The sequence below is a fragment of the Oncorhynchus masou genome, chromosome 25 (genome assembly GCF_036934945.1).
Source record: "Oncorhynchus masou masou isolate Uvic2021 chromosome 25, UVic_Omas_1.1, whole genome shotgun sequence".
In the NCBI taxonomy this organism is placed as follows: domain Eukaryota; kingdom Metazoa; phylum Chordata; class Actinopteri; order Salmoniformes; family Salmonidae; genus Oncorhynchus; species Oncorhynchus masou.
In genome coordinates this window covers 25,715,491-25,741,520 of record NC_088236.1, presented here as the reverse complement: position 1 = coordinate 25,741,520, position 26,030 = coordinate 25,715,491, and the positions used below count along the sequence as shown (strand labels likewise).

At 43.8% G+C, this 26,030-nt stretch overlaps 1 protein-coding gene across 1 annotated transcript in view; it reads right to left on the bottom strand.

Annotated features, from left to right (window-relative positions):
- The window catches only part of LOC135513972 (single-stranded DNA-binding protein 2), a 141,091-nt gene that overhangs the window by 66,850 nt on the left and 48,211 nt on the right, over positions 1 to 26,030 (bottom strand). The window contains exons 2-4 of the mRNA XM_064937034.1: positions 8,160 to 8,232; positions 836 to 897; positions 341 to 425 (exon numbers count right to left, since the gene is read on the bottom strand). Coding sequence (XP_064793106.1) covers positions 341 to 425; positions 836 to 897; positions 8,160 to 8,232 — 220 coding nt within the window. The remainder of the gene's footprint in view (positions 1 to 340; positions 426 to 835; positions 898 to 8,159; positions 8,233 to 26,030) is intronic.

Below are 26,030 nucleotides of genomic sequence, written 5' to 3'. Positions count from 1 at the left end.
ACCAGTGTGGGGCAGTAGTAGGCACCAGTGTGGGGCAGCAGTAAGCACCAGTGTGGGGCAGCAGTAGGCACCAGTGTGGGGTAGCAGTAGGCACCAGTGTGGGGCAGCAGTAGGCACCAGTGTGGGGTAGTAGTAGGCACCAGTGTGGGGCAGCAGTAAGCACCAGTGTGGGGCAGCAGTAAGCACCAGTGTGGGGCAGCAGTAGGCACCAGTGTGGGGTAGAAGTAGGCACCAGTGTGGGGTAGCAGTAGGCACCAGTGTGGGGTAGTAGTAGGCACCAGTGTGGGGCAGCAGTGATTGTGATTGTGGACGGGGTGAGGTAATGTTGATGGTGACTCACATAGTCATGGAAGGCCTTGGCCTCACTAGAATGTTCACATGTCTCTCTCCTCTCCGGGGCCGCGCAGTACAGGTCCCAGAACACACTGTAGCACAGGGAGGGCGGGGAGGTTATAAACACAGAAGTGCAAAAAACACACTAAAATAACATTATCTTTATCACAACTAATGTTATCATCCTGATTTTTCCAGAATGTTACCAGGACCCATATTCACAGAGGATCTCAGAGTAGGAGTAGGATGGACAAGGTCCCCCTGTCTGACAAGGCAGCCCCCTGACACCTCTCTGAATCAGACTGACTAGGCACCCCACCTTTCCCTTCCCTCCCATTAACATCTAAAAAGGAAAACTGAATTCATTTTAAGGCCCAGCTAAGTTGATTGATAGGTCATTGTCATTTACAACAAGTCATTGATAACAAGTTGTAATAGAGAGGAGGATGAAGATAAATGAGAGTGTGAGGGAATGGAGTGGAAGACGTAGTACTGTGCTCACCACCACCAAGAGTGGAGGAATCCTGGGGGCTCTCCTAATGTGATGTTCTTCTCCCATCGGATCTACCAGAGAGACAGAAAGACAGAGAGGTTTCAGATAAGGTGTATAAAGTATAGGTGTAGACTCCATTGTACTGTAATATTCATGACATGAAACTAAAGTCTACAAGTATTTTGAGAGTATGTGGAAATTCACATACACATCATTATATACAGTGAGCTCCAAAAGTATTGGGAGAGTGACACATTTTCTGTTGTTTTGACTCTGTGCTCCAACACTTTGGACTTGAAATGATACAATGACTATGAGGTTAAAGTGCAGACTGTCATCTTTTATTAGAGGGTATTTTCATCCACATCGGGTGAACCATTTAGAAATTATAGCACTTTCTGTACATAGTCCCTTTATTTCAAGGTACCAAAAGAATTGGGACAAATTCACTTATATGTGTATCAAAGTCGTCAAAAGTTTAGTATTTGGTCCCATATTCCTAGAACCCAATGATTAGATCAAGCTTGTGACTCTACATTTGCTATTTGTTTTGGTTGTTTCAGATTATTTTATTTTGTGTTTCAGATTATTTGGGAAAATAATGTATTGTGTCATTTTGGAGTCACTTTAATTGTAAATAAGAATAGAATGTTTCTAAAAACTTCTACATTAATGTGGATGCTACCAATATTATGGATAATCCTGAATGAATTGTTAATAATGATGACGCACAAATATCATACCTCCAAGACATGCTAACCTTTCACCATTACAATAACAGGGGAGGTTAGCATTTGAGGGGATTTATCAAATCAAATTCTATTTGTCCATGCGCCGAATACAACAGGTGTAGACCTTACCGTGAAACGCTTACTGACAAGCCCTTAACCAACAACGCATATATTTAGTTAAGAAAATATTTACTAAATAAACTAAAGTTAAAAAAATACAAATTTTAAGTAACACAATAAAAACCTTTTATTTTTTTTATTTCACCTTTATTTAACCAAGTAGGCCAGTTTAGGAAGGCCATTTACAACTGTGACCTGGCCAAGATTATCGTGGCACAAGGCAAGACCCAGATGCAGACACAGGAGGCAGATGGTTAGAGACCAAGATGCTTATTAACAATCCAAAAAGGGTAGGCAAGAGAATGGTCGTAGACAGGCAAAAGGTCAAAACCAATTCAGAGTTCCAGAGGTACAGAATGTCAGGCAGGCTCGAGGTCAGGGCAGGCAGAATGGTCAGGCAGGCTCGAGGTCAGGGCAGGCAGAATGGTCAGGCAGGCTCGAGGTCAGGGCAGGCAGAATGGTCAGGCAGGCTCGAGGTCAGGGCAGGCAGAATGGTCAGGCAGGCTCGAGGTCAGGGCAGGCAGAATGGTCAGGCAGGCTCGAGGTCAGGGCAGGCAGAATGGTCAGGCAGGCTCGAGGTCAGGGCAGGCAGAATGGTCAGGCAGGCTCGAGGTCAGGGCAGGCAGAATGGTCAGGCAGGCTCGAGGTCAGGGCAGGCAGAATGGTCAGGCAGGCTCGAGGTCAGGGCAGGCAGAATGGTCAGGCAGGCTCGAGGTCAGGGCAGGCAGAATGGTCAGGCAGGCTCGAGGTCAGGGCAGGCAGAATGGTCAGGCAGGCTCGAGGTCAGGGCAGGCAGAATGGTCAGGCAGGCTCGAGGTCAGGGCAGGCAGAATGGTCAGGCAGGCTCGAGGTCAGGGCAGGCAGAATGGTCAGGCAGGCTCGAGGTCAGGGCAGGCAGAATGGTCAGGCAGGCTCGAGGTCAGGGCAGGCAAAATGGTCAGGCAGGCTCGAGGTCAGGGCAGGCAGAATGGTCAGGCAAGAGGGAATGGAGTCCAGAAAAACAGACAAAGGTCAAAAACTAGTAAAAGAGAATAGAAAAGTAGGAGCACTGGAAATAACACGCTGGTTGACTTGAACATACAAGACGAACTGGCACAGAGAGACAGGAAACACAAGGATAAATACACTGGGGAAAACAAGCGACACCTGGAGGGGGTGGAGACAATCACAAGGACAGGTGAAACAGACCAGGACTTGACAAAGATAAAGCAAAGCAGTGCGACAAAAACAACACAGAGTTACACATGGGATAAACAAACATGCCATCAATAACACAATAGAAAAAGTAAATGTACAGTGTGTGCAAATGTAGTAAGAGTAGGGAGGTAAGGCATTAAATAGGCCATAGAGGCGAAATAATTACAATTTAGCATTAACACTGGAGTGATAGATGTGCAGATGATGATGTGCAAGTAGAGATACTGGGGTGCAAAATAGCAACAAAAAAAACAATATAGGGATGAGGTAGTTGGGTGTGCTAATTACAGATGGGCTCTGTACAGGTACAGTGATTGGTAAGCTGCTCTGAAGTTCGATTCTTAAAGTTAGAGAGGGAGGGTAGCCTAGTGGTTAGAGCGTTGGACTAGTAACCGGAAGGTTGCAAGTTCAAATCCCTGAGCTGACGAGGTACAAATCTGTCGTTCTGCCCCTGAACAGGCAGTTAACCCACTGTTCCTAGGCCGTCATTGAAAATAAGAATTTGTTCTTAACTGACTTGCCTAGTTAAATAAAGGTAAAAAAAAAAATGCAAACAGTCCAGGTGGCCATTTGATTAATTGTTCAGCAGTCTTATGGCTTGGGGGGTAGAAGCTGTGAAGGAGCCTTTTGAACCTAGACTTGGAGCTCTGGTAAAGCTTGCCGTGCGGTAGCAGAGAAAACAGTCCATGACTTGTGTGACTGGAGTCTTTGACAATTTGTTGGGCTTTCCTCTGACACCGCCTAGTATAGAGGTCCTGGATGGCAGGAAGCTTGGCCCCTGTTATGTACTGATCCGTACTCACTATCCTCTGTAGCACCTTTCGGTCGGATGCCGAGCAGTTGCCATACCAGGCGGTGATGCAACTGGTCAGGATGCTCTCAATGGTGCAGCTGTATAACTTTGAGGATCTGGGAACCCACGCCAAAAATGTTCCGTCTCCTGAGGGGGAGAAGGCATTGTCGTGCCCTCTTCATGACTTTCTTGGTGTGTTTGGAACATGATAGTTTGTTGGTGATGTGGACTTCAAGAAACTTGAAACTCTCAACCTGTTTCACTACAACCACGTTAATGTGAATGGGGGTGTGTTCAGCCCTCCTTTTCCTGTAGTCCACGATAATCTCGTTTGACTTGCTGAGGGAAAGGCTGTTATCATGGCACCACACTGCCAGGTCTCTGACGTCCTCCCTAAAGGCTGTCTCAACATTGTTGGTGATCAGGCCTACCACCGTTGTGTCAACAAATGTAAAGGGGGTAGATCAGCTTTAATATTGCAGATAGATTGTAGCGTCCATCAATGTAATTGATTTCTTCAAATATATATACAGTTGAAGTCAGAAATTAACATACAACTTAGCCAAATACATTTAAACTCAGTTTTTCACAATTCCTGACATTTCATCCTAGTAAAAATTCCCTGTCTTAGGTCAGTTAGGATCATCACTTTATTTTAAGAATGTGAAATGCCAGAATAATAGTAGAGAGAATTATTTATTTCAGCTTTTATTTCTTTCGTCACATTCCCATTCTCAATAAGTATTTGGTAGCATTGCTTTTAAATGGTTTAACTTGGGTAAAATGTGTTGGGTAGCCTTCCACAAGCTTCCCACAATAAGTTGGGTGACTTTTGGCCCATTCCTCCTGACAGAGCTGGTTGTAACGGAGTCAGGTTTGTAGGCCTCCTTGCTCGCACACACTTTTCCAGTTCCTCCCACAAATTTTCTATAGGATTTTAGTCAGGGCTTTGTGATGGCCACTCATATACCTTGACTCTGTTGTCCTTAAGCCATTTTGTCACAACTTTGGAAGTGTGCTTGGGGTCATTGTACATTTGGAAGACTCATCTGCAACCAAGCTTTAACTTCCTGCCTGATGTCTTGAGATGTTGCTTCAATATATAAACATAATTTTCCTACCTTATGATGTCATCTATTTTGTGAAGTGCACCAGACCCTCCTGCAGCAAAGCACCCCCACAACATGATGCTGCCACCGTCGTGCTTCACGGTTGGGATGATGTTCTTCGGCTTGCAAGCCCCCCCTTTTTCCTCCAAACATAACGATGGTCATTATGGCCATACAGTTCTATTTTTGTTTCATCAGAACAGAGGACATTTCTCCAAAAAGTACGATCTTTGTCCCCATGTGCAGTTGCAAACCGTAGTCTGGCTTTTTTTATGGAGGTTTTGGAGCAATGGCTCTTCCTGGCTGAGCGGCCTTTCAGGTTATGTCGAAATAGGACTCGTTTTACTGTGGATATAGATACTTTTGTTCTCGTTTCCTCCAGCATCTTCACAAGGTCCTTTGCTGTTGTTCTGGGATTGATTTGCACTTTTCTTACCAAAGTATGTTCATTTCTAGGAGACAGAACGCGACTATTACCCCCCCGCTCAGTCTCAAATCTGTGTTCCGAAAAAAATAAAAAAACAGGGAACAGTTAGCAACGCACAACGTCTCCATCTCCCCACCAAAGATATGCCTCATCCTCTCCGCCCCGCATTGAGTAAATGACACAGTAGTCCCCGTCCAGACCACACTAAAAGAGGGAGAAAATAAAATCAATGGCCCAGCCTACATATACCTCCCCCAAGGGACATAGGAAACCCCAAGTAATAATAGCAACAAAAAAACAGGGAAATAAAAGTAGACTGAAACATTAGTAGGCCGAGGTTAGGCTATAGAGCCTTTCCCTCAGCTAAAGGAAAATAAATATAAATTGGATGGCTATAATGACATTTAGCGGGTGGGTCTTTGGATATCGGCTATATGCTGTCTTACCTCCTTTAGTAATAGCATTAATCGCATTTAGTCATTGGTCCGTTTCTCATGGACCAGGATTGTCTTTCAAAAAAACGTTTTGCCTCTTCAGGAGTTTTGAAGTGTCGCAAGGCTCCTTGGTGAAGAATCCTGAGCTCGTTTGGGTATTTGAATCCCCTGAAGATGCCTCGGTCAACTCTCTGCGCTTTTGGCGTATTCCAGCTGACAGGTCCTGGTGTAAAGTGAGTTTGGTGTTTCCCACTGTGATGGTGTTGTTTTTCGCCGCCTGTAGGACTCGTTCCTTGTCGGTGAATCTCAGGAAACTTATGGTGATTGGGTGCGGTGGTTATCTGGCTGCTGGTGGGGGCCTCAGTGCTCGGTGAGCTCTCTTGAGTTCTCGCCCCCTGTTTTCCAGGTCCTCTGTTTTCTCTTCCAGATGCTCTATTTTCTATTGTTTCCATGGCATCTGTCAATAAGTTTTCCATGGATAGGATTCGCCCCTCTGCCTCGTCCAGGCGCCCCGCGTTTATGGTTTATCTTGTTGTTGATGTCAGGCAAAGCGTTTTCCAGGAATGTCACCTTGCCCCCTATCGCACTGAGCTGAGAATTAATGGCATCTAATTTAGTGTTTAGTTCTGTACGTTGGGATCTCAACTCAGAAAGGATGTCTTCGACAGAGTGCGAGGTTGGCATTCGTTGGGCCTCGGGGGGGAGCGGGTTCTCTTGCTCCTGGCTAATGGCGCTAGTTTTTTCTGAAGCTCGCTTCTTCTTGGAGGCTTTTTCCGTCTCTAATGCTCGAGTCCGGGTAAAAATGTCACCTGTAGTGTCGCCTTTTGTAGCCGCCATGACTTTTTTTTACTAAAGCTAAATGAGTTTGAACTTGGAGTGGAGGGAAGATTAGGAATTGGAAACTACTTGTGCGGAGCTCTTAGTTCATGCGGCCATCTCGTTCAAGGGTCACGTGATCCCCCCCATTGTATCATTATAAAGTGCTGGAGCACAGAGACAATACTTTTGGAGCTCACTGTAATTGCATAATTGAGGTGTGTGTACTATAAACCTTACAGAGCACAGAGCCCATTATTAGTTGTGTGTCCGTGGGACTGTTCCATATGGACATGCACCAGCCTGAGAGGTGAACCCTCTTACACCCCTGTGTTTGCCCCATCACTATGTTTCCTATCACTCGGTCTCTCTCGCTTTTTTCAGAGCTTAGCATAACACAAGGTCAACGCAAGCAGTGACATCATCCTCTGGGCTAAACCTGATTTATGGTCACTCACACATGCACAACACACACACCAGAGGAGACTTGTGAGAGGAGCTATAGGAGGACAGGCTCATTCTAATGGTTGGAATGAAATACATGGAACAGTATCAAACACATCAAACATATGGAAACCACATTTTTGACTTCATTCCATTCCAGCCATTACAATGAGCCCGTCCTCCAATCGCTCCTCCCACCAACCTCCTCTGACACACACACACACACACACACACACACACACACACACACACACACACACACACACACACACACACACACACACACACACACACTGTTAAACCATGTGACTGGGCGACGGTGGAGAGTGGCTGTCTGAGGAACCTGTACACAATGGGGCAACTATCAGGGTATTGTTTAGGCTGGCTCTGGGAGTGGTATCACTCGGCATTAGAAGGTTTTCATGACTGCAGCCTAATCAGAGTTCATCAAAGTCAATGTTTTATCAACCGTGAACACAACAGGAGAAGCGGTTTGGATTTGGCCCTGAGGTTGGGTTGGGTCTCAGGGATTACATGCCAAATAGCACCCTATTCACTGGTCAAAATGAGTGCACTAAATAGGGAATAGGGTTCCACTCGGGAACTAGTTTGAAGGTGTCAACAGATGTGTGTGGTAATCACAGCTCTGTGTAGATAACCTGTCTTTACAACCATGTTCCTGTCCTCCCCTCTACTTCAGTAGGAACTATGGTAGTGGGGGAAGGAGGGACGGCTGTGTTTATATTCATCCCTGTCTCAACTAATGCTCTCAGTTCCCACACTCAAACCCTCTCCTTTCATCTCCCCCATCTCCGGAAGACAGACAGAGTGATATGACATGGATTCCAGAGAGGAAAGAGTGTGTGTGCGTGCATGTGAGGAGGGAGGAAGTGGGAGAGTGGAGCCAGCTGATGCATCTGCATCCTCTATCCCTTTTCTTTCTTTCTTTTGCATTTTAATTTACAGTGATTTAGAGAAGTATACTGGCTTCAACTTCCAAACCTCTTTACCTTAACAGAGAGAGAGAGAGAGAGAGAGAGATGCCAGTGTAAGCTGTCAGCTAGGTGGTGTATCGTAACTCTCTGTGCTGATCTCAGTAAATGGAGGCTAAATGCTGAACCACCTGCCGCCCTGCATGCTCTGCCAGCTCAGCACTGTGCTCCACACTAATTAAATTAACACACACACTGCCCTGCCTTACAGGAAGCTGCATAGGAGGGAGAATCAGCTCCGTTCTGGGACACACACATACACACACTTACCTCTGAGAGGAAGGTCTGTGCTGACTTCTGTGCCCCTACGTGCAGCAGGTACTCATACACATAGAGAGCTAACCTGCACAGAGAAACACAGGGACGACATCATGTTAGTAGGATGATCACTGGACTCGAGTAGTGTAGCCTCACTAGGCTACGTGATTGCCTGGATGCTACAATTTGACCTCTCCTGTCCAATTTCAACCATGACAGCTTTGGGTCATATGAGACACAGCCAATGAGAAGGCTTCTATATATGTTAAAGTTGCAAACAGCCTGCCAGTAGAAGAACAAACAGCATGCTGGGATGAGTTGGCATCGAGGGAACACACTGTAAATGCCTCTGTTTTACCCCAGGCTCTCTATACCACCCAGAAAACAGACCTTTTCTTACGCTGGAAAATCCTTTCACAATTCATTCATTCATCAATGAATGAATTAGAGCTGCTTTGTTGATAAAACTAACTTGGAGGGCTGGCCGACGGGCAGGCGATCTACCCGATACAGAGACACAAGACATCCGATGATCAGGTCAGGGATCAATGCAGTATCAGTCAGTCTCTTAACAGTACAATCCAGGCCTGGCTGGGTCTGGGAGTTCTAGAACCATAGAAACATGGACACAGTGTAGTCTAGAGGCTAATGGATCATTACAAGACAACATTAAACAACGATGTCCAAGACATTGTCTACTGTCCTCTCAATTACATGTCATGTTACAAAGTGTAATGGACATTACATTAATACATGGAATGGCCCTGATGTAGGCCAGGTAGATAAGAGGGTAGCATCACTGTCAAGCATCAATAATGCAAACATCACCCAAACAAAAGGCTACATGGATGGGTCTGCAATATGTGAATGCTTTGCTCGGGCACATTACAACTAGTACATAGGGCCCTCAAACTCAACTCTGGACCTCGAAGACAAATCCACTGTATTTTTCTTTGATGTGGCCAAAACTACACAGCAAGAACCAGTAGGTAAAATATGTTCTTTTATTGAAACTAAAGACAGGTGGTGAGGGTAGGATAGTTTGAAAGAGCAGCAGGTCACTGTCTGTCTACATCCCAAATGGCACCCCATTTCCTTAATAATGCACTACTTTTGACCAGAGCCCTGTAGGCCCTGGTTAAAAGTAGTGCACTATAATGGTCATAGGATGCCATTCTCTCGCATCCTTTGTCTGTTCCCTGAGGCCCCTCAGCGGACCCAGCCAAGCAGCGTAGCCGCTCCTCATTCCAGACTTAAGTCTCAGACTGAGATAAAAATAAACCTCCAGACGCCACTTGTCTACCTGTCTGAAGATGATGGACTGCACACCTCTCCAGGCTCCACGCACCTGACTCTCTCTCTCCCTCTTTCCTTCGCTCTCTCTCTCTTTACCTCGGTCTCTCTCCATCTCTTTTGTTTTTCTTGTGTGTAATGAAGGGATGTAACACAGTGGCTGCGGGTGGGGGTGTGGTGTTTAGCCACAGAGAAGACGGAGCATTTCACAAGGACAAGGTTAACGGAACAATGAGCGGCTTGACAAAACTTTTGACACCTTCCACGCCGGTCCATGTTCTTAGAGCTGCGTTTCCTCCCTCTTCATCTTGGGACTGACTCTCCCTCTCTCTGTGTCTGTCTGTACAATATCACTCTCTCTGTGTCTGTCTGTACAATATCACTCTCTCTGTGTCTGTCTGTACAATATCACTCTCTCTGTGTCAGTCTGTACAATATCACTCTCTCTGTGTCTGTCTGTACAATATCACTCTCTCTGTGTCTGTCTGTACAATATCACTCTCTCTGTGTCTGTCTGTACAATATCACTCTCTCTGTGTCTGTCTGTACAATATCACTCTCTCTGTGTCTGTCTGTACAATATCACTCTCTCTGTGTCAGTCTGTACAATATCACTCTCTCTCTCTGTCTGTCTGTACAATATCACTCTCTCTGTGTCTGACTGTACAATATCACTCTCTCTGTGTCTGTCTGTACAATATCACTCTCTCTGTGTCTGTCTGTACAATATCACTCTCTCTGTGTCTGTCTGTACAATATCACTCTCTCTGTGTCAGTCTGTACAATATCACTCTCTCTCTCTGTCTGTCTGTACAATATCACTCTCTCTGTGTCTGTCTGTACAATATCACTCTCTCTGTGTCTGTCTGTACAATATCACTCTCTCTGTGTCTGTCTGTACAATATCACTCTCTCTGTGTCTGTCTGTACAATATCACTCTCTCTGTGTCTGACTGTACAATATCACTCTCTCTGTGTCAGTCTGTACAATATCACTCTCTCTGTGTCTGACTGTACAATATCACTCTCTCTGTGTCTGTCTGTACAATATCACTCTCTCTGTGTCTGACTGTACAATATCCCTCTCTCTGTGTCTGTCTGTACAATATCACTCTCTCTGTGTCTGACTGTACAATATCACTCTCTCTGTGTCAGTCTGTACAATATCACTCTCTCTGTGTCTGTCTGTACAATATCACTCTCTCTGTGTCTGTCTGTACAATATCACTCTCTCTGTGTCTGTCTGTACAATATCACTCTCTCTGTGTCAGTCTGTACAATATCACTCTCTCTGTGTCTGACTGTACAATATCACTCTCTCTCTCTGTCTGTCTGTACAATATCACTCTCTCTGTGTCTGTCTGTACAATATCACTCTCTCTCTGTCTGTCTGTACAATATCACTCTCTCTGTGTCAGTCTGTACAATATCACTCTCTCTGTGTCTGACTGTACAATATCACTCTCTCTGTGTCTGACTGTACAATATCACTCTCTCTGTGTCTGTCTGTACAATATCACTCTCTCTGTGTCTGACTGTACAATATCACTCTCTCTGTGTCTGTCTGTACAATATCACTCTCTCTGTGTCTGACTGTACAATATCACTCTCTCTGTGTCTGTCTGTACAATATCACTCTCTCTGTGTCTGACTGTACAATATCACTCTCTCTGTGTCTGTCTGTACAATATCACTCTCTCTGTGTCTGTCTGTACAATATCACTCTCTCTGTGTCAGTCTGTACAATATCACTCTCTCTGTGTCAGTCTGTACAATATCACTCTCTCTGTGTCTGTCTGTACAATATCACTCTCTCTGTGTCTGACTGTACAATATCACTCTCTTTGTGTCTGTCTGTACAATATCACTCTCTCTGTGTCTGTCTGTACAATATCACTCTCTTTGTGTCTGTCTGTACAATATCACTCTCTTTGTGTCTGTCTGTACAATATCACTCTCTGTGTGTCTGTCTGTACAATATCACTCTCTCTGTGTCTGTCTGTACAATATCACTCTCTTTGTGTCTGTCTGTACAATATCACTCTCTTTGTGTCTGTCTGTAAAATATCACTCTCTCTGTGTCTGACTGTACAATATCACTCTCTCTGTGTCTGTCTGTACAATATCACTCTCTCTCTCTGTCTGTCTGTACAGCATCACTCATTCTCTCTCTGTCTGTCTGTACAGCATCACTCATTCTCTCTCTGTCTGTCTGTACAGCATCACTCATTCTCTCTGTCTGTACAGCATCACTCATTCTCTCTCTGTCTGTCTGTACAGCATCACTCATTCTCTCTCTGTCTGTCTGTACAGCATCACTCATTCTCTCTCTCTCTGTCTGTACAGCATCAGTCATTCTCTCTCTGTCTGTACAGTATCAGTCAGTCAGTCATTCAGTCAGTCATTCAGTCAGCCAGCTGCGTTTCCTCCCTCTTCATCTTGGGACTGACTCTCCCTCTCTCTGTGTCTGTCTGTACAATATCACTCTCTCTGTGTCTGTCTGTACAATATCACTCTCTCTGTGTCTGTCTGTACAATATCACTCTCTCTGTGTCTGTCTGTACAATATCACTCTCTCTGTGTCAGTCTGTACAATATCACTCTCTCTGTGTCTGACTGTACAATATCACTCTCTCTGTGTCTGTCTGTACAATATCACTCTCTCTGTGTCTGTCTGTACAATATCACTCTCTCTGTGTCAGTCTGTACAATATCACTCTCTCTGTGTCTGACTGTACAATATCACTCTCTCTGTGTCTGTCTGTACAATATCACTCTCTCTGTGTCTGTCTGTACAATATCACTCTCTCTGTGTCTGACTGTACAATATCACTCTCTCTGTGTCTGTCTGTACAATATCACTCTCTCTGTGTCTGTCTGTACAATATCACTCTCTCTGTGTCTGTCTGTACAATATCACTCTCTCTGTGTCTGACTGTACAATATCACTCTCTCTGTGTCAGTCTGTACAATATCACTCTCTCTGTGTCAGTCTGTACAATATCACTCTCTCTGTGTCTGTCTGTACAATATCACTCTCTCTGTGTCAGTCTGTACAATATCACTCTCTCTGTGTCTGTCTGTACAATATCACTCTCTCTGTGTCAGTCTGTACAATATCACTCTCTCTGTGTCAGTCTGTACAATATCACTCTCTCTGTGTCTGACTGTACAATATCACTCTCTTTGTGTCTGTCTGTACAATATCACTCTCTTTGTGTCTGTCTGTACAATATCACTCTCTTTGTGTCTGTCTGTACAATATCACTCTCTCTGTGTCTGTCTGTACAATATCACTCTCTCTGTGTCAGTCTGTACAATATCACTCTCTCTGTGTCTGACTGTACAATATCACTCTCTTTGTGTCTGTCTGTACAATATCACTCTCTTTGTGTCTGTCTGTACAATATCACTCTCTCTGTGTCAGTCTGTACAATATCATTCTCTCTCTGTCTGTCTGTACAATATCACTCTCTCTGTGTCAGTCTGTACAATATCACTCTCTCTGTGTCTGTCTGTACAATATCACTCTCTCTGTGTCTGTCTGTACAATATCACTCTCTCTGTGTCAGTCTGTACAATATCACTCTCACTGTGTCTGACTGTACAATATCACTCTCTCTCTCTGTCTGTCTGTACAATATCACTCTCTCTGTGTCTGTCTGTACAATATCACTCTCTCTGTGTCAGTCTGTACAATATCACTCTCTCTGTGTCTGACTGTACAATATCACTCTCTCTGTGTCAGTCTGTACAATATCACTCTCTCTGTGTCAGTCTGTACAATATCACTCTCTCTGTGTCTGTCTGTACAATATCACTCTCTCTGTGTCTGACTGTACAATATCACTCTCTTTGTGTCTGTCTGTACAATATCACTCTCTCTGTGTCTGACTGTACAATATCACTCTCTCTGTGTCTGTCTGTACAATATCACTCTCTCTGTGTCTGTCTGTACAATATCACTCTCTCTGTGTCTGACTGTACAATATCACTCTCTTGTGTCTGTCTGTACAATATCACTCTCTCTGTGTCTGACTGTACAATATCACTCTCTCTGTGTCTGTCTGTACAATATCACTCTCTCTGTGTCTGTCTGTACAATATCACTCTCTCTGTGTCTGACTGTACAATATCACTCTCTCTGTGTCTGTCTGTACAATATCACTCTCTCTGTGTCAGTCTGTACAATATCACTCTCTCTCTGTCTGTCTGTACAATATCACTCTCTCTGTGTCAGTCTGTACAATATCACTCTCTCTCTGTCTGTCTGTACAATATCACTCTCTCTGTGTCAGTCTGTACAATATCATTCTCTCTCTGTCTGTCTGTACAATATCACTCTCTCTGTGTCAGTCTGTACAATATCACTCTCTCTGTGTCTGTCTGTACAATATCACTCTCTCTGTGTCTGTCTGTACAATATCACTCTCTCTGTGTCAGTCTGTACAATATCACTCTCACTGTGTCTGACTGTACAATATCACTCTCTCTCTCTGTCTGTCTGTACAATATCACTCTCTCTGTGTCAGTCTGTACAATATCACTCTCTCTGTGTCTGACTGTACAATATCACTCTCTCTGTGTCTGACTGTACAATATCACTCTCTCTGTGTCAGTCTGTACAATATCACTCTCTCTGTGTCAGTCTGTACAATATCACTCTCTCTGTGTCTGTCTGTACAATATCACTCTCTCTGTGTCTGACTGTACAATATCACTCTCTTTGTGTCTGTCTGTACAATATCACTCTCTTTGTGTCTGTCTGTACAATATCACTCTCTCTCTCTGTCTGTCTGTACAGCATCACTCATTCTCTCTCTGTCTGTCTGTACAGCATCAGTCATTCTCTCTCTGTCTGTACAATATCACTCTCTCTGTGTCTGACTGTACAATATCACTCTCTTTGTGTCTGTCTGTACAATATCACGCTCTCTGTGTCTGACTGTACAATATCACTCTCTCTGTGTCTGTCTGTACAATATAACTCTCTCTGTGTCTGTCTGTACAATATAACTCTCTCTGTGTCTGTCTGTACAATATCACTCTCTCTGTGTCTGTCTGTACAATATCACTCTCTCTGTGTCTGTCTGTACAATATCACTCTCTCTGTGTCTGTCTGTACAATATCACTCTCTCTGTGTCTGTCTGTACAATATCACTCTCTCTGTGTCTGACTGTACAATATCACTCTCTCTGTGTCTGTCTGTACAATATCACTCTCTCTGTGTCTGACTGTACAATATCACTCTCTCTGTGTCAGTCTGTACAATATCACTCTCTCTGTGTCTGACTGTACAATATCACTCTCTCTGTGTCTGACTGTACAATATCACTCTCTCTGTGTCAGTCTGTACAATATCACTCTCTCTGTGTCAGTCTGTACAATATCACTCTCTCTGTGTCTGTCTGTACAATATCACTCTCTCTGTGTCTGACTGTACAATATCACTCTCTTTGTGTCTGTCTGTACAATATCACTCTCTCTGTGTCTGACTGTACAATATCACTCTCTCTGTGTCTGTCTGTACAATATCACTCTCTCTGTGTCAGTCTGTACAATATCACTCTCTCTGTGTCAGTCTGTACAATATCACTCTCTCTGTGTCTGACTGTACAATATAACTCTCTCTGTGTCTGTCTGTACAATATCACTCTCTCTGTGTCTGTCTGTACAATATCACTCTCTCTGTGTCTGTCTGTACAATATCACTCTCTCTGTGTCTGTCTGTACAATATCACTCTCTCTGTGTCTGTCTGTACAATATCACTCTCTCTGTGTCTGACTGTACAATATCACTCTCTCTGTGTCTGTCTGTACAATATCACTCTCTCTGTGTCTGACTGTACAATATCACTCTCTCTGTGTCAGTCTGTACAATATCACTCTCTCTGTGTCTGACTGTACAATATCACTCTCTCTGTGTCTGTCTGTACAATATCACTCTCTCTGTGTCAGTCTGTACAATATCACTCTCTCTCTGTCTGTCTGTACAATATCACTCTCTCTGTGTCAGTCTGTACAATATCACTTTCTCTCTGTCTGTCTGTACAATATCACTCTCTCTGTGTCAGTCTGTACAATATCATTCTCTCTCTGTCTGTCTGTACAATATCACTCTCTCTGTGTCAGTCTGTACAATATCACTCTCTCTGTGTCTGTCTGTACAATATCACTCTCTCTGTGTCTGTCTGTACAATATCACTCTCTCTGTGTCAGTCTGTACAATATCACTCTCACTGTGTCTGACTGTACAATATCACTCTCTCTCTCTGTCTGTCTGTACAATATCACTCTCTCTGTGTCTGTCTGTACAATATCACTCTCTCTCTGTCTGTCTGTACAATATCACTCTCTCTGTGTCAGTCTGTACAATATCACTCTCTCTGTGTCTGACTGTACAATATCACTCTCTCTGTGTCTGACTGTACAATATCACTCTCTCTGTGTCTGTCTGTACAATATCACTCTCTCTGTGTCTGACTGTACAATATCACTCTCTCTGTGTCTGTCTGTACAATATCACTCTCTCTGTGTCTGTCTGTACAATATCACTCTCTCTGTGTCTGTCTGTACAATATCACTCTCTCTGTGTCTGACTGTACAATATCACTCTCTCTGTGTCAGTCTGTACAATATCACTCTCTCTGTGTCTGTCTGTACAATATCACTCTCTCTGTGTCAGTCTGTACAATATCACTTTCTCTCTCTCTGTCTGTCTGTACAATATCACTCTCTCTGTGTCAGTCTGTACAATATCATTCTCTCTCTGTCTGTCTGTACAATATCACTCTCTCTGTGTCAGTCTGTACAATATCACTCTCTCTGTGTCTGACTGTACAATATCACTCTCTCTGTGTCTGTCTGTACAATATCACTCTCTCTGTGTCTGTCTGTACAATATCACTCTCTCTGTGTCTGACTGTACAATATCACTCTCTTTGTGTCTGTCTGTACAATATCACTCTCTCTGTGTCTGTCTGTACAATATCACTCTCTCTCTGTCTGTCTGTACAATATCACTCTCTCTGTGTCAGTCTGTACAATATCACTCTCTCTGTGTCTGACTGTACAATATCACTCTCTCTGTGTCTGACTGTACAATATCACTCTCTCTGTGTCTGTCTGTACAATATCACTCTCTCTGTGTCTGACTGTACAATATCACTCTCTCTGTGTCTGTCTGTACAATATCACTCTCTCTGTGTCTGACTGTACAATATCACTCTCTCTGTGTCTGTCTGTACAATATCACTCTCTCTGTGTCTGTCTGTACAATATCACTCTCTCTGTGTCTGTCTGTACAATATCACGCTCTCTGTGTCTGACTGTACAATATCACTCTCTCTGTGTCAGTCTGTACAATATCACTCTCTCTGTGTCTGTCTGTACAATATCACTCTCTCTGTGTCTGTCTGTACAATATCACTCTCTCTCTGTCTGTCTGTACAATATCACTCTCTGTGTCTGTCTGTACAATATCACTCTCTCTGTGTCTGTCTGTACAATATCACTCTCTCTGTGTCTGTCTGTACAATATCACTCTCTCTGTGTCTGTCTGTACAATATCACTCTCTCTGTGTCTGTCTGTACAATATCACTCTCTCTGTGTCTGTCTGTACAATATCACTCTCTTTGTGTCTGTCTGTACAATATCACTCTCTTTGTGTCTGTCTGTACAATATCACTCTCTCTGTGTCTGTCTGTACAATATCACTCTCTTCGTGTCTGTCTGTACAATATAACTCTCTTTGTGTCTGTCTGTACAATATCACTCTCTCTGTGTCTGTCTGTACAATATCACTCTCTCTGTGTCAGTCTGTACAATATCACTCTCTCTGTGTCTGTCTGTACAATTTCACTCTCTCTGTGTCTGTCTGTACAATATCACTCTCTCTGTGTCTGTCTGTACAATATCACTCTCTCTGTGTCTGACTGTACAATATCACTCTCTCTGTGTCTGTCTGTACAATATCACTCTCTCTGTGTCTGTCTGTACAATATCACTCTCTCTGTGTCTGTCTGTACAATATCACTCTCTCTGTGTCTGTCTGTACAATATCACTCTCTCTGTGTCTGTCTGTACAATATCACTCTCTCTGTGTCAGTCTGTACAATATCACTCTCTCTCTGTCTGTCTGTACAATATCACTCTCTCTGTGTCAGTCTGTACAATATCACTCTCTCTGTGTCTGTCTGTACAATATCACTCTCTCTGTGTCTGTCTGTACAATATCACTCTCTCTGTGTCAGTCTGTACAATATCACTCTCTCTGTGTCTGTCTGTACAATATCACTCTCTCTCTGTCTGTCTGTACAATATCACTCTCTCTGTGTCTGTCTGTACAATATCACTCTCTCTGTGTCTGTCTGTACAATATCACTCTCTCTGTGTCAGTCTGTACAATATCACTCTCTCTGTGTCTGACTGTACAATATCACTCTCTCTGTCTGTCTGTCTGTACAATATCACTCATCTGTGTCTGTCTGTACAATATCTCTCTCTGTGTCTGTCTGTACAATATCACTCTCTCTGTGTCTGTCTGTACAATATCATCACTGTACAATATCACTCTCTCTGTGTCTGTCTGTACAATATCACTCTCTCTGTGTCTGTCTGTACAATATCACTCTCTCTGTGTCTGTCTGTACAATATCACTCTCTCTGTGTCTGTCTGTACAATATCACTCTCTCTGTGTCTGTCTGTACAATATCACTCTCTCTGTGTCTGACTGTACAATATCACTCTCTCTGTGTCTGTCTGTACAATATCACTCTCTCTGTGTCTGTCTGTACAATATCACTCTCTCTGTGTCTGTCTGTACAATATCACTCTCTCTGTGTCTGTCTGTACAATATCACTCTCTCTGTGTCTGTCTGTACAATATCACTCTCTCTGTGTCTGTCTGTACAATATCACTCTCTCTGTGTCTGTCTGTACAATATCACTCTCTCTGTGTCTGTCTGTACAATATCACTCTCTCTGTGTCTGTCTGTACAATATCACTCTCTCTGTGTCTGTCTGTACAATATCACTCTCTCTGTGTCTGTCTGTACAATATCACTCTCTCTGTGTCTGTCTGTACAATATCACTCTCTCTGTGTCTGACTGTACAATATCACTCTCTCTGTGTCTGTCTGTACAATATCACTCTCTCTGTGTCTGACTGTACAATATCACTCTCTCTGTGTCTGTCTGTACAATATCACTCTCTCTGTGTCTGACTGTACAATATCACTCTCTCTGTGTCTGTCTGTACAATATCACTCTCTCTGTGTCTGTCTGTACAATATCACTCTCTCTGTGTCTGTCTGTACAATATCACTCTCTCTGTGTCTGTCTGTACAATATCACTCTCTCTGTGTCTGTCTGTACAATATCACTCTCTCTGTGTCTGTCTGTACAATATCACTCTCTCTGTGTCTGACTGTACAATATCACTCTCTCTGTGTCTGTCTGTACAATATCACTCTCTCTCTCTGTCTGTCTGTACAATATCACTCTCTGTGTCTGTCTGTACAATATCACTCTCTCTGTGTCTGACTGTACAATATCCCTCTCTCTGTGTCAGTCTGTACAATATCACTCTCTCTGTGTCTGACTGTACAATATCACTCTCTCTGTGTCTGTCTGTACAATATCACTCTCTCTGTGTCTGACTGTACAATATCACTCTCTCTGTGTCTGTCTGTACAATATCACTCTCTCTGTGTCTGTCTGTACAATATCACTCTCTCTGTGTCTGTCTGTACAATATCACTCTCTCTGTGTCTGTCTGTACAATATCACTCTCTCTGTGTCTGACTGTACAATATCACTCTCTCTGTGTCTGTCTGTACAATATCACTCTCTCTGTGTCTGTCTGTACAATATCACTCTCTCTGTGTCTGACTGTACAATATCACTCTCTCTGTCTGTCTGTACAATATCACTCTCTCTGTGTCTGTCTGTACAATATCACTCTCTCTGTGTCTGTCTGTACAATATCACTCTCTCTGTGTCTGTCTGTACAATATCACTCTCTCTGTGTCTGTCTGTACAATATCACTCTATCACTCTCTGTGTCTGTCTGTACAATATCACTCTCTCTGTGTCTGTCTGTACAATATCACTCTCTCTGTGTCTGTCTGTACAATATCACTCTCTCTGTGTCTGTCTGTACTATCACTCTCTGTGTCTGTCTGTACAATATCACTCTCTCTGTGTCTGTCTGTACAATATCACTCTCTTGTGTCAATATCACTCTGTGTCTGTCTGTACACACTCCTCTCTGTCTGTACAATATCATTGTGTCAACTGTACAAATGTGCTGTCTGTCTGTAATCAATAATACACTGTGACTCTTCATTCCTCTGGGAGTGGAGGAGGAGGAGAACCAGGTGTCAGTCTGAAAGATCACTTTCTCTCTCTCTGTCTGAGTATCACTCTCTGTGTCAGTCTGTAGGAGATCATTCTCAAAGTCTGTCTGAGAGATCGAGTGTCAGTCTGAGGAGGAGGATCACCAGATGTCTGTAAATATCAGTGTCAGTCTGAGGACAATAGAACTCGGAGTTAGTCTGTACAGTATCACTCATTCTCTCTTGTCATGTCCCCTTTGAACACACTCCCTCTTACACACATTGTCAACCTGTGAAATGTGCTGGGTAATCAATAATACACTGTGACTCTTCATTCCTCTGGGAGTGGAGGAGGAGGAGAACCAGGGAAAGGAAAGATAGAGAGAGTGGAGGAGGAGGAGAACCAAAGAAAGGAGAGATCGAGAGAGTGGAGGAGGAGGAGAACCAGAGAAAGGAGAGATAGAGAGAGTGGAGGAAGAAGAGAACCGGAGAAAGGAGAGATAGAGAGAGTGGAGGAGGAGGAGAACCAAAGAAAGGAGAGACAGAGAGAGTGGAGTAGGAGGAGAACCAGAGAAAGGAGAGATAGAGAGTGGAGGAGGAGGAGAACCAAAGAAAGGAGAGATAGAGAGAGAGGAGGAGGAGGAGAACCAGAGAAAGGAGAGATAGAGAGAGTGGAGGAGGAGGAGAACCAGAGAAAGGAGAGATAGAGAGAGTGGAGGAGGAGGAGAACCAGAGAAAGGAGAGATAGAGAGAGTGGAGGAGGAGGGGAACCAAAGAAAGGAGAGATAGAGAGAGTGGAGGAGGAGGAGAACCAAAGAAAGGAGAGATAGAGAGAGTGGAGGAGGAGGAGAACCAGAGAAAGGAGAGACAGAGAGAGTGGAGGAGGAGGAGAACCAGAGAAAGGAGAGATAGAGAGAGTGGAGGAGGAGGAGAACCAAAGAAAGGAGAGATAGAGAGAGTGGAGGAGGAGGAGAACCAGAGAAAGGAGAGATAGAGAGAGAGGAGGAGGAGGAGAACCAGAGAAAGGAGAGATAGAGAGAGTGGAGGAGGAGGAGAACCAAAGAAAGGAGAGATAGAGAGAGAGGAGGAGGAGGAGAACCAAAGAAAGGAGAGATAGAGAGAGTGGAGGAGGAGGAGAACCAGAGAAAGGAGAGATAGAGAGAGTGGAGGAGGAGGAGAACCATAGAAAGAAAAGATAGAGAGTGGAGGAGGAGGAGAACCAGAGAAAGGAGAGATAGAGAGAGTGGAGGAGGAGGAGAACCAGAGAAAGGAGAGATAGAGAGAGTGGAGGAGGAGGAGAACCAGAGAAAGGAGAGATAGAGAGAGTGGAGGAGGAGAACCAGAGAAAGGAGAAATAGAGAGTGATGAGGTGGAGGAGAACCAGAGAAAGGAGAGATAGAGAGAGTGGAGGAGGAGGAGAACCAAAGAAAGGAGAGATAGAGAGAGTGGAGGAGGAGGAGAACCAGAGAAAGGAGAGATAGAGAGAGTGGAGGAGGAGGGGAACCAAAGAAAGGAGAGATAGAGAGAGTGGAGGAGGAGGAAAACCAAAGAAAGGAGAGATAGAGAGAGTGGAGGAGGAGGAGAACCAGAGAAAGGAGAGACAGAGAGAGTGGAGGAGGAGGAGAACCAGAGAAAGGAGAGATAGAGAGAGTGGAGGAGGAGGGGAACCAAAGAAAGGAGAGATAGAGAGAGTGGAGGAGGAGGAGAACCAAAGAAAGGAGAGATAGAGAGAGTGGAGGAGGAGAACCAGAGAAAGGAGAGATAGAGAGAGTGGAGGAGGAGGAGAACCAGAGAAAGGAGAGATAGAGAGAGAGGAGGAGGAGGAGAACCAGAGAAAGGAGAGATAGAGAGAGAGGATTCATATTTTGATAACATAGCTTCCTCTGAGTCTAAAGTATTAGTACAGCAGGAGGCTCAGCAGCCAGGGCCAGGCTAGCTGTAGCTTCATTAAGTCAGGGAGATGAAATGCTGCTGATTCTCCATTTTCCCTTTGTCACGGAGAGGACAGGAGGAGCCTGTCTGAAGTTAATCTACTTCACAACATCAGCATATGAGGCCAGCAGATCGCTACTAATCAATTTACTGCCACCATGAACACGACCGGAGTTACAAATCAAAACAGACAATGACTTTGGCACTTGATTCTGCCATTAAAGATTAAATGTAAATGGACCAAAAGTCATTATGTTCCTGATAGTGCATCAGGACCTGTAATAAAACACATCATTATCCATAAGATATGCTCAATATCAGTACCGGGTCTAGGTGTCAAACAGCCTTGCAGATTTGCAGATAACCTTTGACCCTGACCAGGAAATTAGCTGATTGGAAGTAGTAGAGCAGACAGCGCTGACTGGTGGTGGACAGAGAAACAGAGAGAACATGTGGCCACAGGGTCAGGGATGCATCGTATGGTAACCTAAACCATCTCAAACGGCAATGCTGTAAGAGGAATTCAATCTAGAGATGGAGAGATAGTAAGAAACAAAGAAAGACAGGGATGGAGAGAGAGTAAGAAACAAAGAAAGACAGGGATGGAGAGAGAGTAAGAAACAAAGAAAGACAGGGATGGAGAGAGAGTAAGAAACAAAGAAAGACAGGGATGGAGAGATAGTAAGAAACAAAGAAAGACAGGGATGGAGAGAGAGTAAGAAACAAAGAAAGACAGGGATGGAGAGAGAGTAAGAAACAAAGAAAGACAGGGATGGAGAGAGAGTAAGAAACAAAAAAAGACAGGGATGGAGAGAGAGAGTAAGAAACAAAGAAAGAAAGGGATGGAGAGAGAGAGTAAGAAACAAAGAAAGACAGGGATGGAGAGATAGTAAGAAACAAAGAAAGACAGGGATGGAGAGAGAGTAAGAAACAAAGAAAGACAGGGATGGAGAGAGAGTAAGAAACAAAGAAAGACAGGGATGGAGAGATAGTAAGAAACAAAGAAAGACAGGGATGGAGAGAGAGTAAGAAACAAAGAAAGACAGAGATGGAGAGAGAGTAAGAAACAAAGAAAGACAGGGATGGAGAGAGAGTAAGAAACAAAGAAAGACAGGGATGGAGAGAGAGTAAGAAACAAAGAAACAAAGGGATGGAGAGAGAGTAAGAAACAAAGAAAGACAGGGATGGAGAGAGAGAGTAAGAAACAAAGAAAGACAGGGATGGAGAGAGAGTAAGAAACAAAGAAAGACAGGGATGGAGAGAGAGTAAGAAACAAAGAAAGACAGGGATGGAGAGAGAGAGTAAGAAACAAAGAAAGACAGGGATGGAGAGAGAGTAAGAAACAAAGAAAGACAGGGAGGGAGAGAGTAAGAAACAAAGAAAGACAGAGATGGAGAGAGAGTAAGAAACAAAGAAAGACAGGGATGGAGAGAGAGTAAGAAACAAAGAAACAAAGGGATGGAGAGAGAGTAAGAAACAAAGAAAGACAGGGATGGAGAGAGAGTAAGAAACAAAGAAAGACAGGGATGGAGAGAGAGTAAGAAACAAAGAAAGACAGGGATGGAGAGAGAGTAAGAAACAAAGAAAGACAGGGATGGAGAGAGAGTAAGAAACAAAGAAACAAAGGGATGGAGAGAGAGTGGAGAGAAGTAAGAAACAAAGAAAGACAGGGATGGAGAGAGAGTAAGAAACAAAGAAAGACAGGGATGGAGAGAGAGTAAGAAACAAAGAAAGACAGGGATGGAGAGAGAGTAAGAAACAAAGAAAGACAATGGAGAAACAAAGGGATGGGATGGAGAGAGTAAGAAACAAAGAAAGACAGGGATGGAGAGAGAGTAAGAAACAAAGAAAGACAGGGATGGAGAGAGAGTAAGAAACAAAGAAAGACAGGGATGGAGAGAGAGTAAGAAACAGGATGGAAAGAAAGGGATGGAGAGATAGTAAGAAACAAAGAAAGACAGGGATGGAGAGAGAGTAAGAAACAAAGAAAGAAAGGGATGGAGAGAGAGTAAGAAACAAAGAAAGACAGAGATGGAGAGAGAGAGTAAGAAACAAAGAAAGACAGGGATGGAGAGAGTAGAGAAAGACAGGGATGGAAGAAGTAAGAAACAAAGAAAGACAGGGATGGAGAGAGAGAGTAAGAAACAAAGAAAGACAGGGATGGAGAGAGAGTAAGAAACAAAGAAAGACAGGGATGGAGAGAGAGAGTAAGAAACAAAGAAAGACAGGGATGGAGAGAGAGTAAGAAACAAAGAAAGACAGGGATGGAGAGAGAGTAAGAAACAAAGAAAGACAGGGATGGAGAGAGAGTAAGAAACAAAGAAAGACAGGGATGGAGAGATAGAAACACAGGGAGAGAAATACAAATAAAAGAGAGACAGAGAGATCCCAATTCCACAGCTGGAGTACAGCGGTGTGGGAAATGGAATAGTGACAGATGATATCCTACAGTTTAGCAACAAGAGTTGAAATGTTCTGATAAGTAGAGGGGGGGTTAGAGGAATAGAAGAAAGAGAAGATAGAAGAGAAGGTAGACAGGGGTCTGAAGGAGGGGGTTGGTGGGTGAGCCCCACAATTAATCCTCCTGAGGTCTGGAAACATTCACATTCTAATAGTGATGATCTGGCTGAACAAGCACCCAGACTAGCCAAGCACCCAGACTAGCCAAGCAACCAGACTAGTATAGCACCCAGACTAGCCAAGCAACCAGACTAGCCAAGCACCCAGACTAGTATAGCACCCAGACTAGCCAAGCAACCAGACTAGTATAGCACCCAGACTAGCCAAGCACCCAGACTAGCCAAGCAACCAGACTAGTATAGCACCCAGACTAGCCAAGCACCCAGACTAGCATAGCACCCAGACTAGCATAGCACCCAGACTAGCCAAGCACCCAGACTAGCATAGCACCCAGACCAGCCAAGCACCCAGACTAGCATAGCACTCAGACTAGCCAAGCACCCCTGCTGTGCCCTCCTTAAGCAAATTAACACAAACCCAAACTGGAACAAGCAGCATATTTCCACGTTAGTCGTAATTTCTCGCCGAGAGTAGTAAGAATGAGAGCGTAAACATGAGTTAAGACCAGGGCTCACTGTTTTTAAGTGCATAAGGAATCAGGTCAAAATGTATCTGGCAGACAAAAACACAAAAATGGGGCTTGCATTTCTTTGCAAAATGCTATCCTAAATTGGCTCAACTTTGTTCTCATATCCCTATGAGCCCTGGCCAATAGTAGTGTACTATATAGGGAATAGAGTGCCATTTGGAACACACATTTAGATAAAGGGATCAGGCTATAACTGAGTGCAAAGCAGTGATGAATGGAGAACAGGACTGAGGATGGAGTATGGCCTAGCCTCTGTGCTCAGCGCAACACTTTCTCTGATTAATCAGAACCCAGCAGCAGGGCTTTATGTGCCATTAAAAGGCTCTCTAAATAGCTTGACTTCATTCATTAGAGAGGAGCATCCTCTGCAGGGGAGAGGCTCTGCCAGATAGACAGCTAAGTGGCAGAGGGAGAGGACATGTGCACTGAGGCACAATAAACAACCACAAATATAGAGCCATTACAACGGTAAATAATTCATCTAATACAGCGAGGACTGCACAACAACATCCGTGGAACGTACTGTATTACCCATTAGACTGCTAAACAGTGACATAACAACATAAAGGTGTTTGACTGGGTGCACTCTCTGAGAAGGTATGTCCTACAGCAGGCTCATGCCCGAATAACTGTGTTAAATCTGGCTAAACGCAACTAATCCCTTTTCTCTGTTTATCAGGTGAGCGTATCAGGTGAGTGTATCTCTGTCTCTCCTCACCACTTTACAAAAACGGAACACCGAGACAGAAGAGAAATAAGAAAGAAAGGGAATGAAGAAGAAATAGAGAATAAAAGGAAGACAAAGATTACCAGAGATAGGAGAGATTTGGCTGAGGATTTCTTCCTTTTTTTAATACATTATAGAATAAGGCTGTAACATTACAAAATGTGGACAAAGTCAAGGAGGTCTGAATATAATGAGCATGCTGTTTAATCAGCGTCTTGATATGCCACACCTTTCAGGTGGATGGATTATCTTGTCAAAGGAGAAATGCTCACTAACAGGAATGGAAACAAATTTGTGCACAACATTTTTTAGATATTTCTCCGCTCCTGTTCCAGAGTCAAACTTTCGCCTACTTTTGGTGTATGATTTTAGTGCAAGAAATCCTTAATTCTGCAGGAGTTAATATTAAGGGCAATGTGAGCGTTTATAGACCTGCAGTCAGTGTCTAGATTTCAGTTTCCATTTAACCCATCTGAACAGTA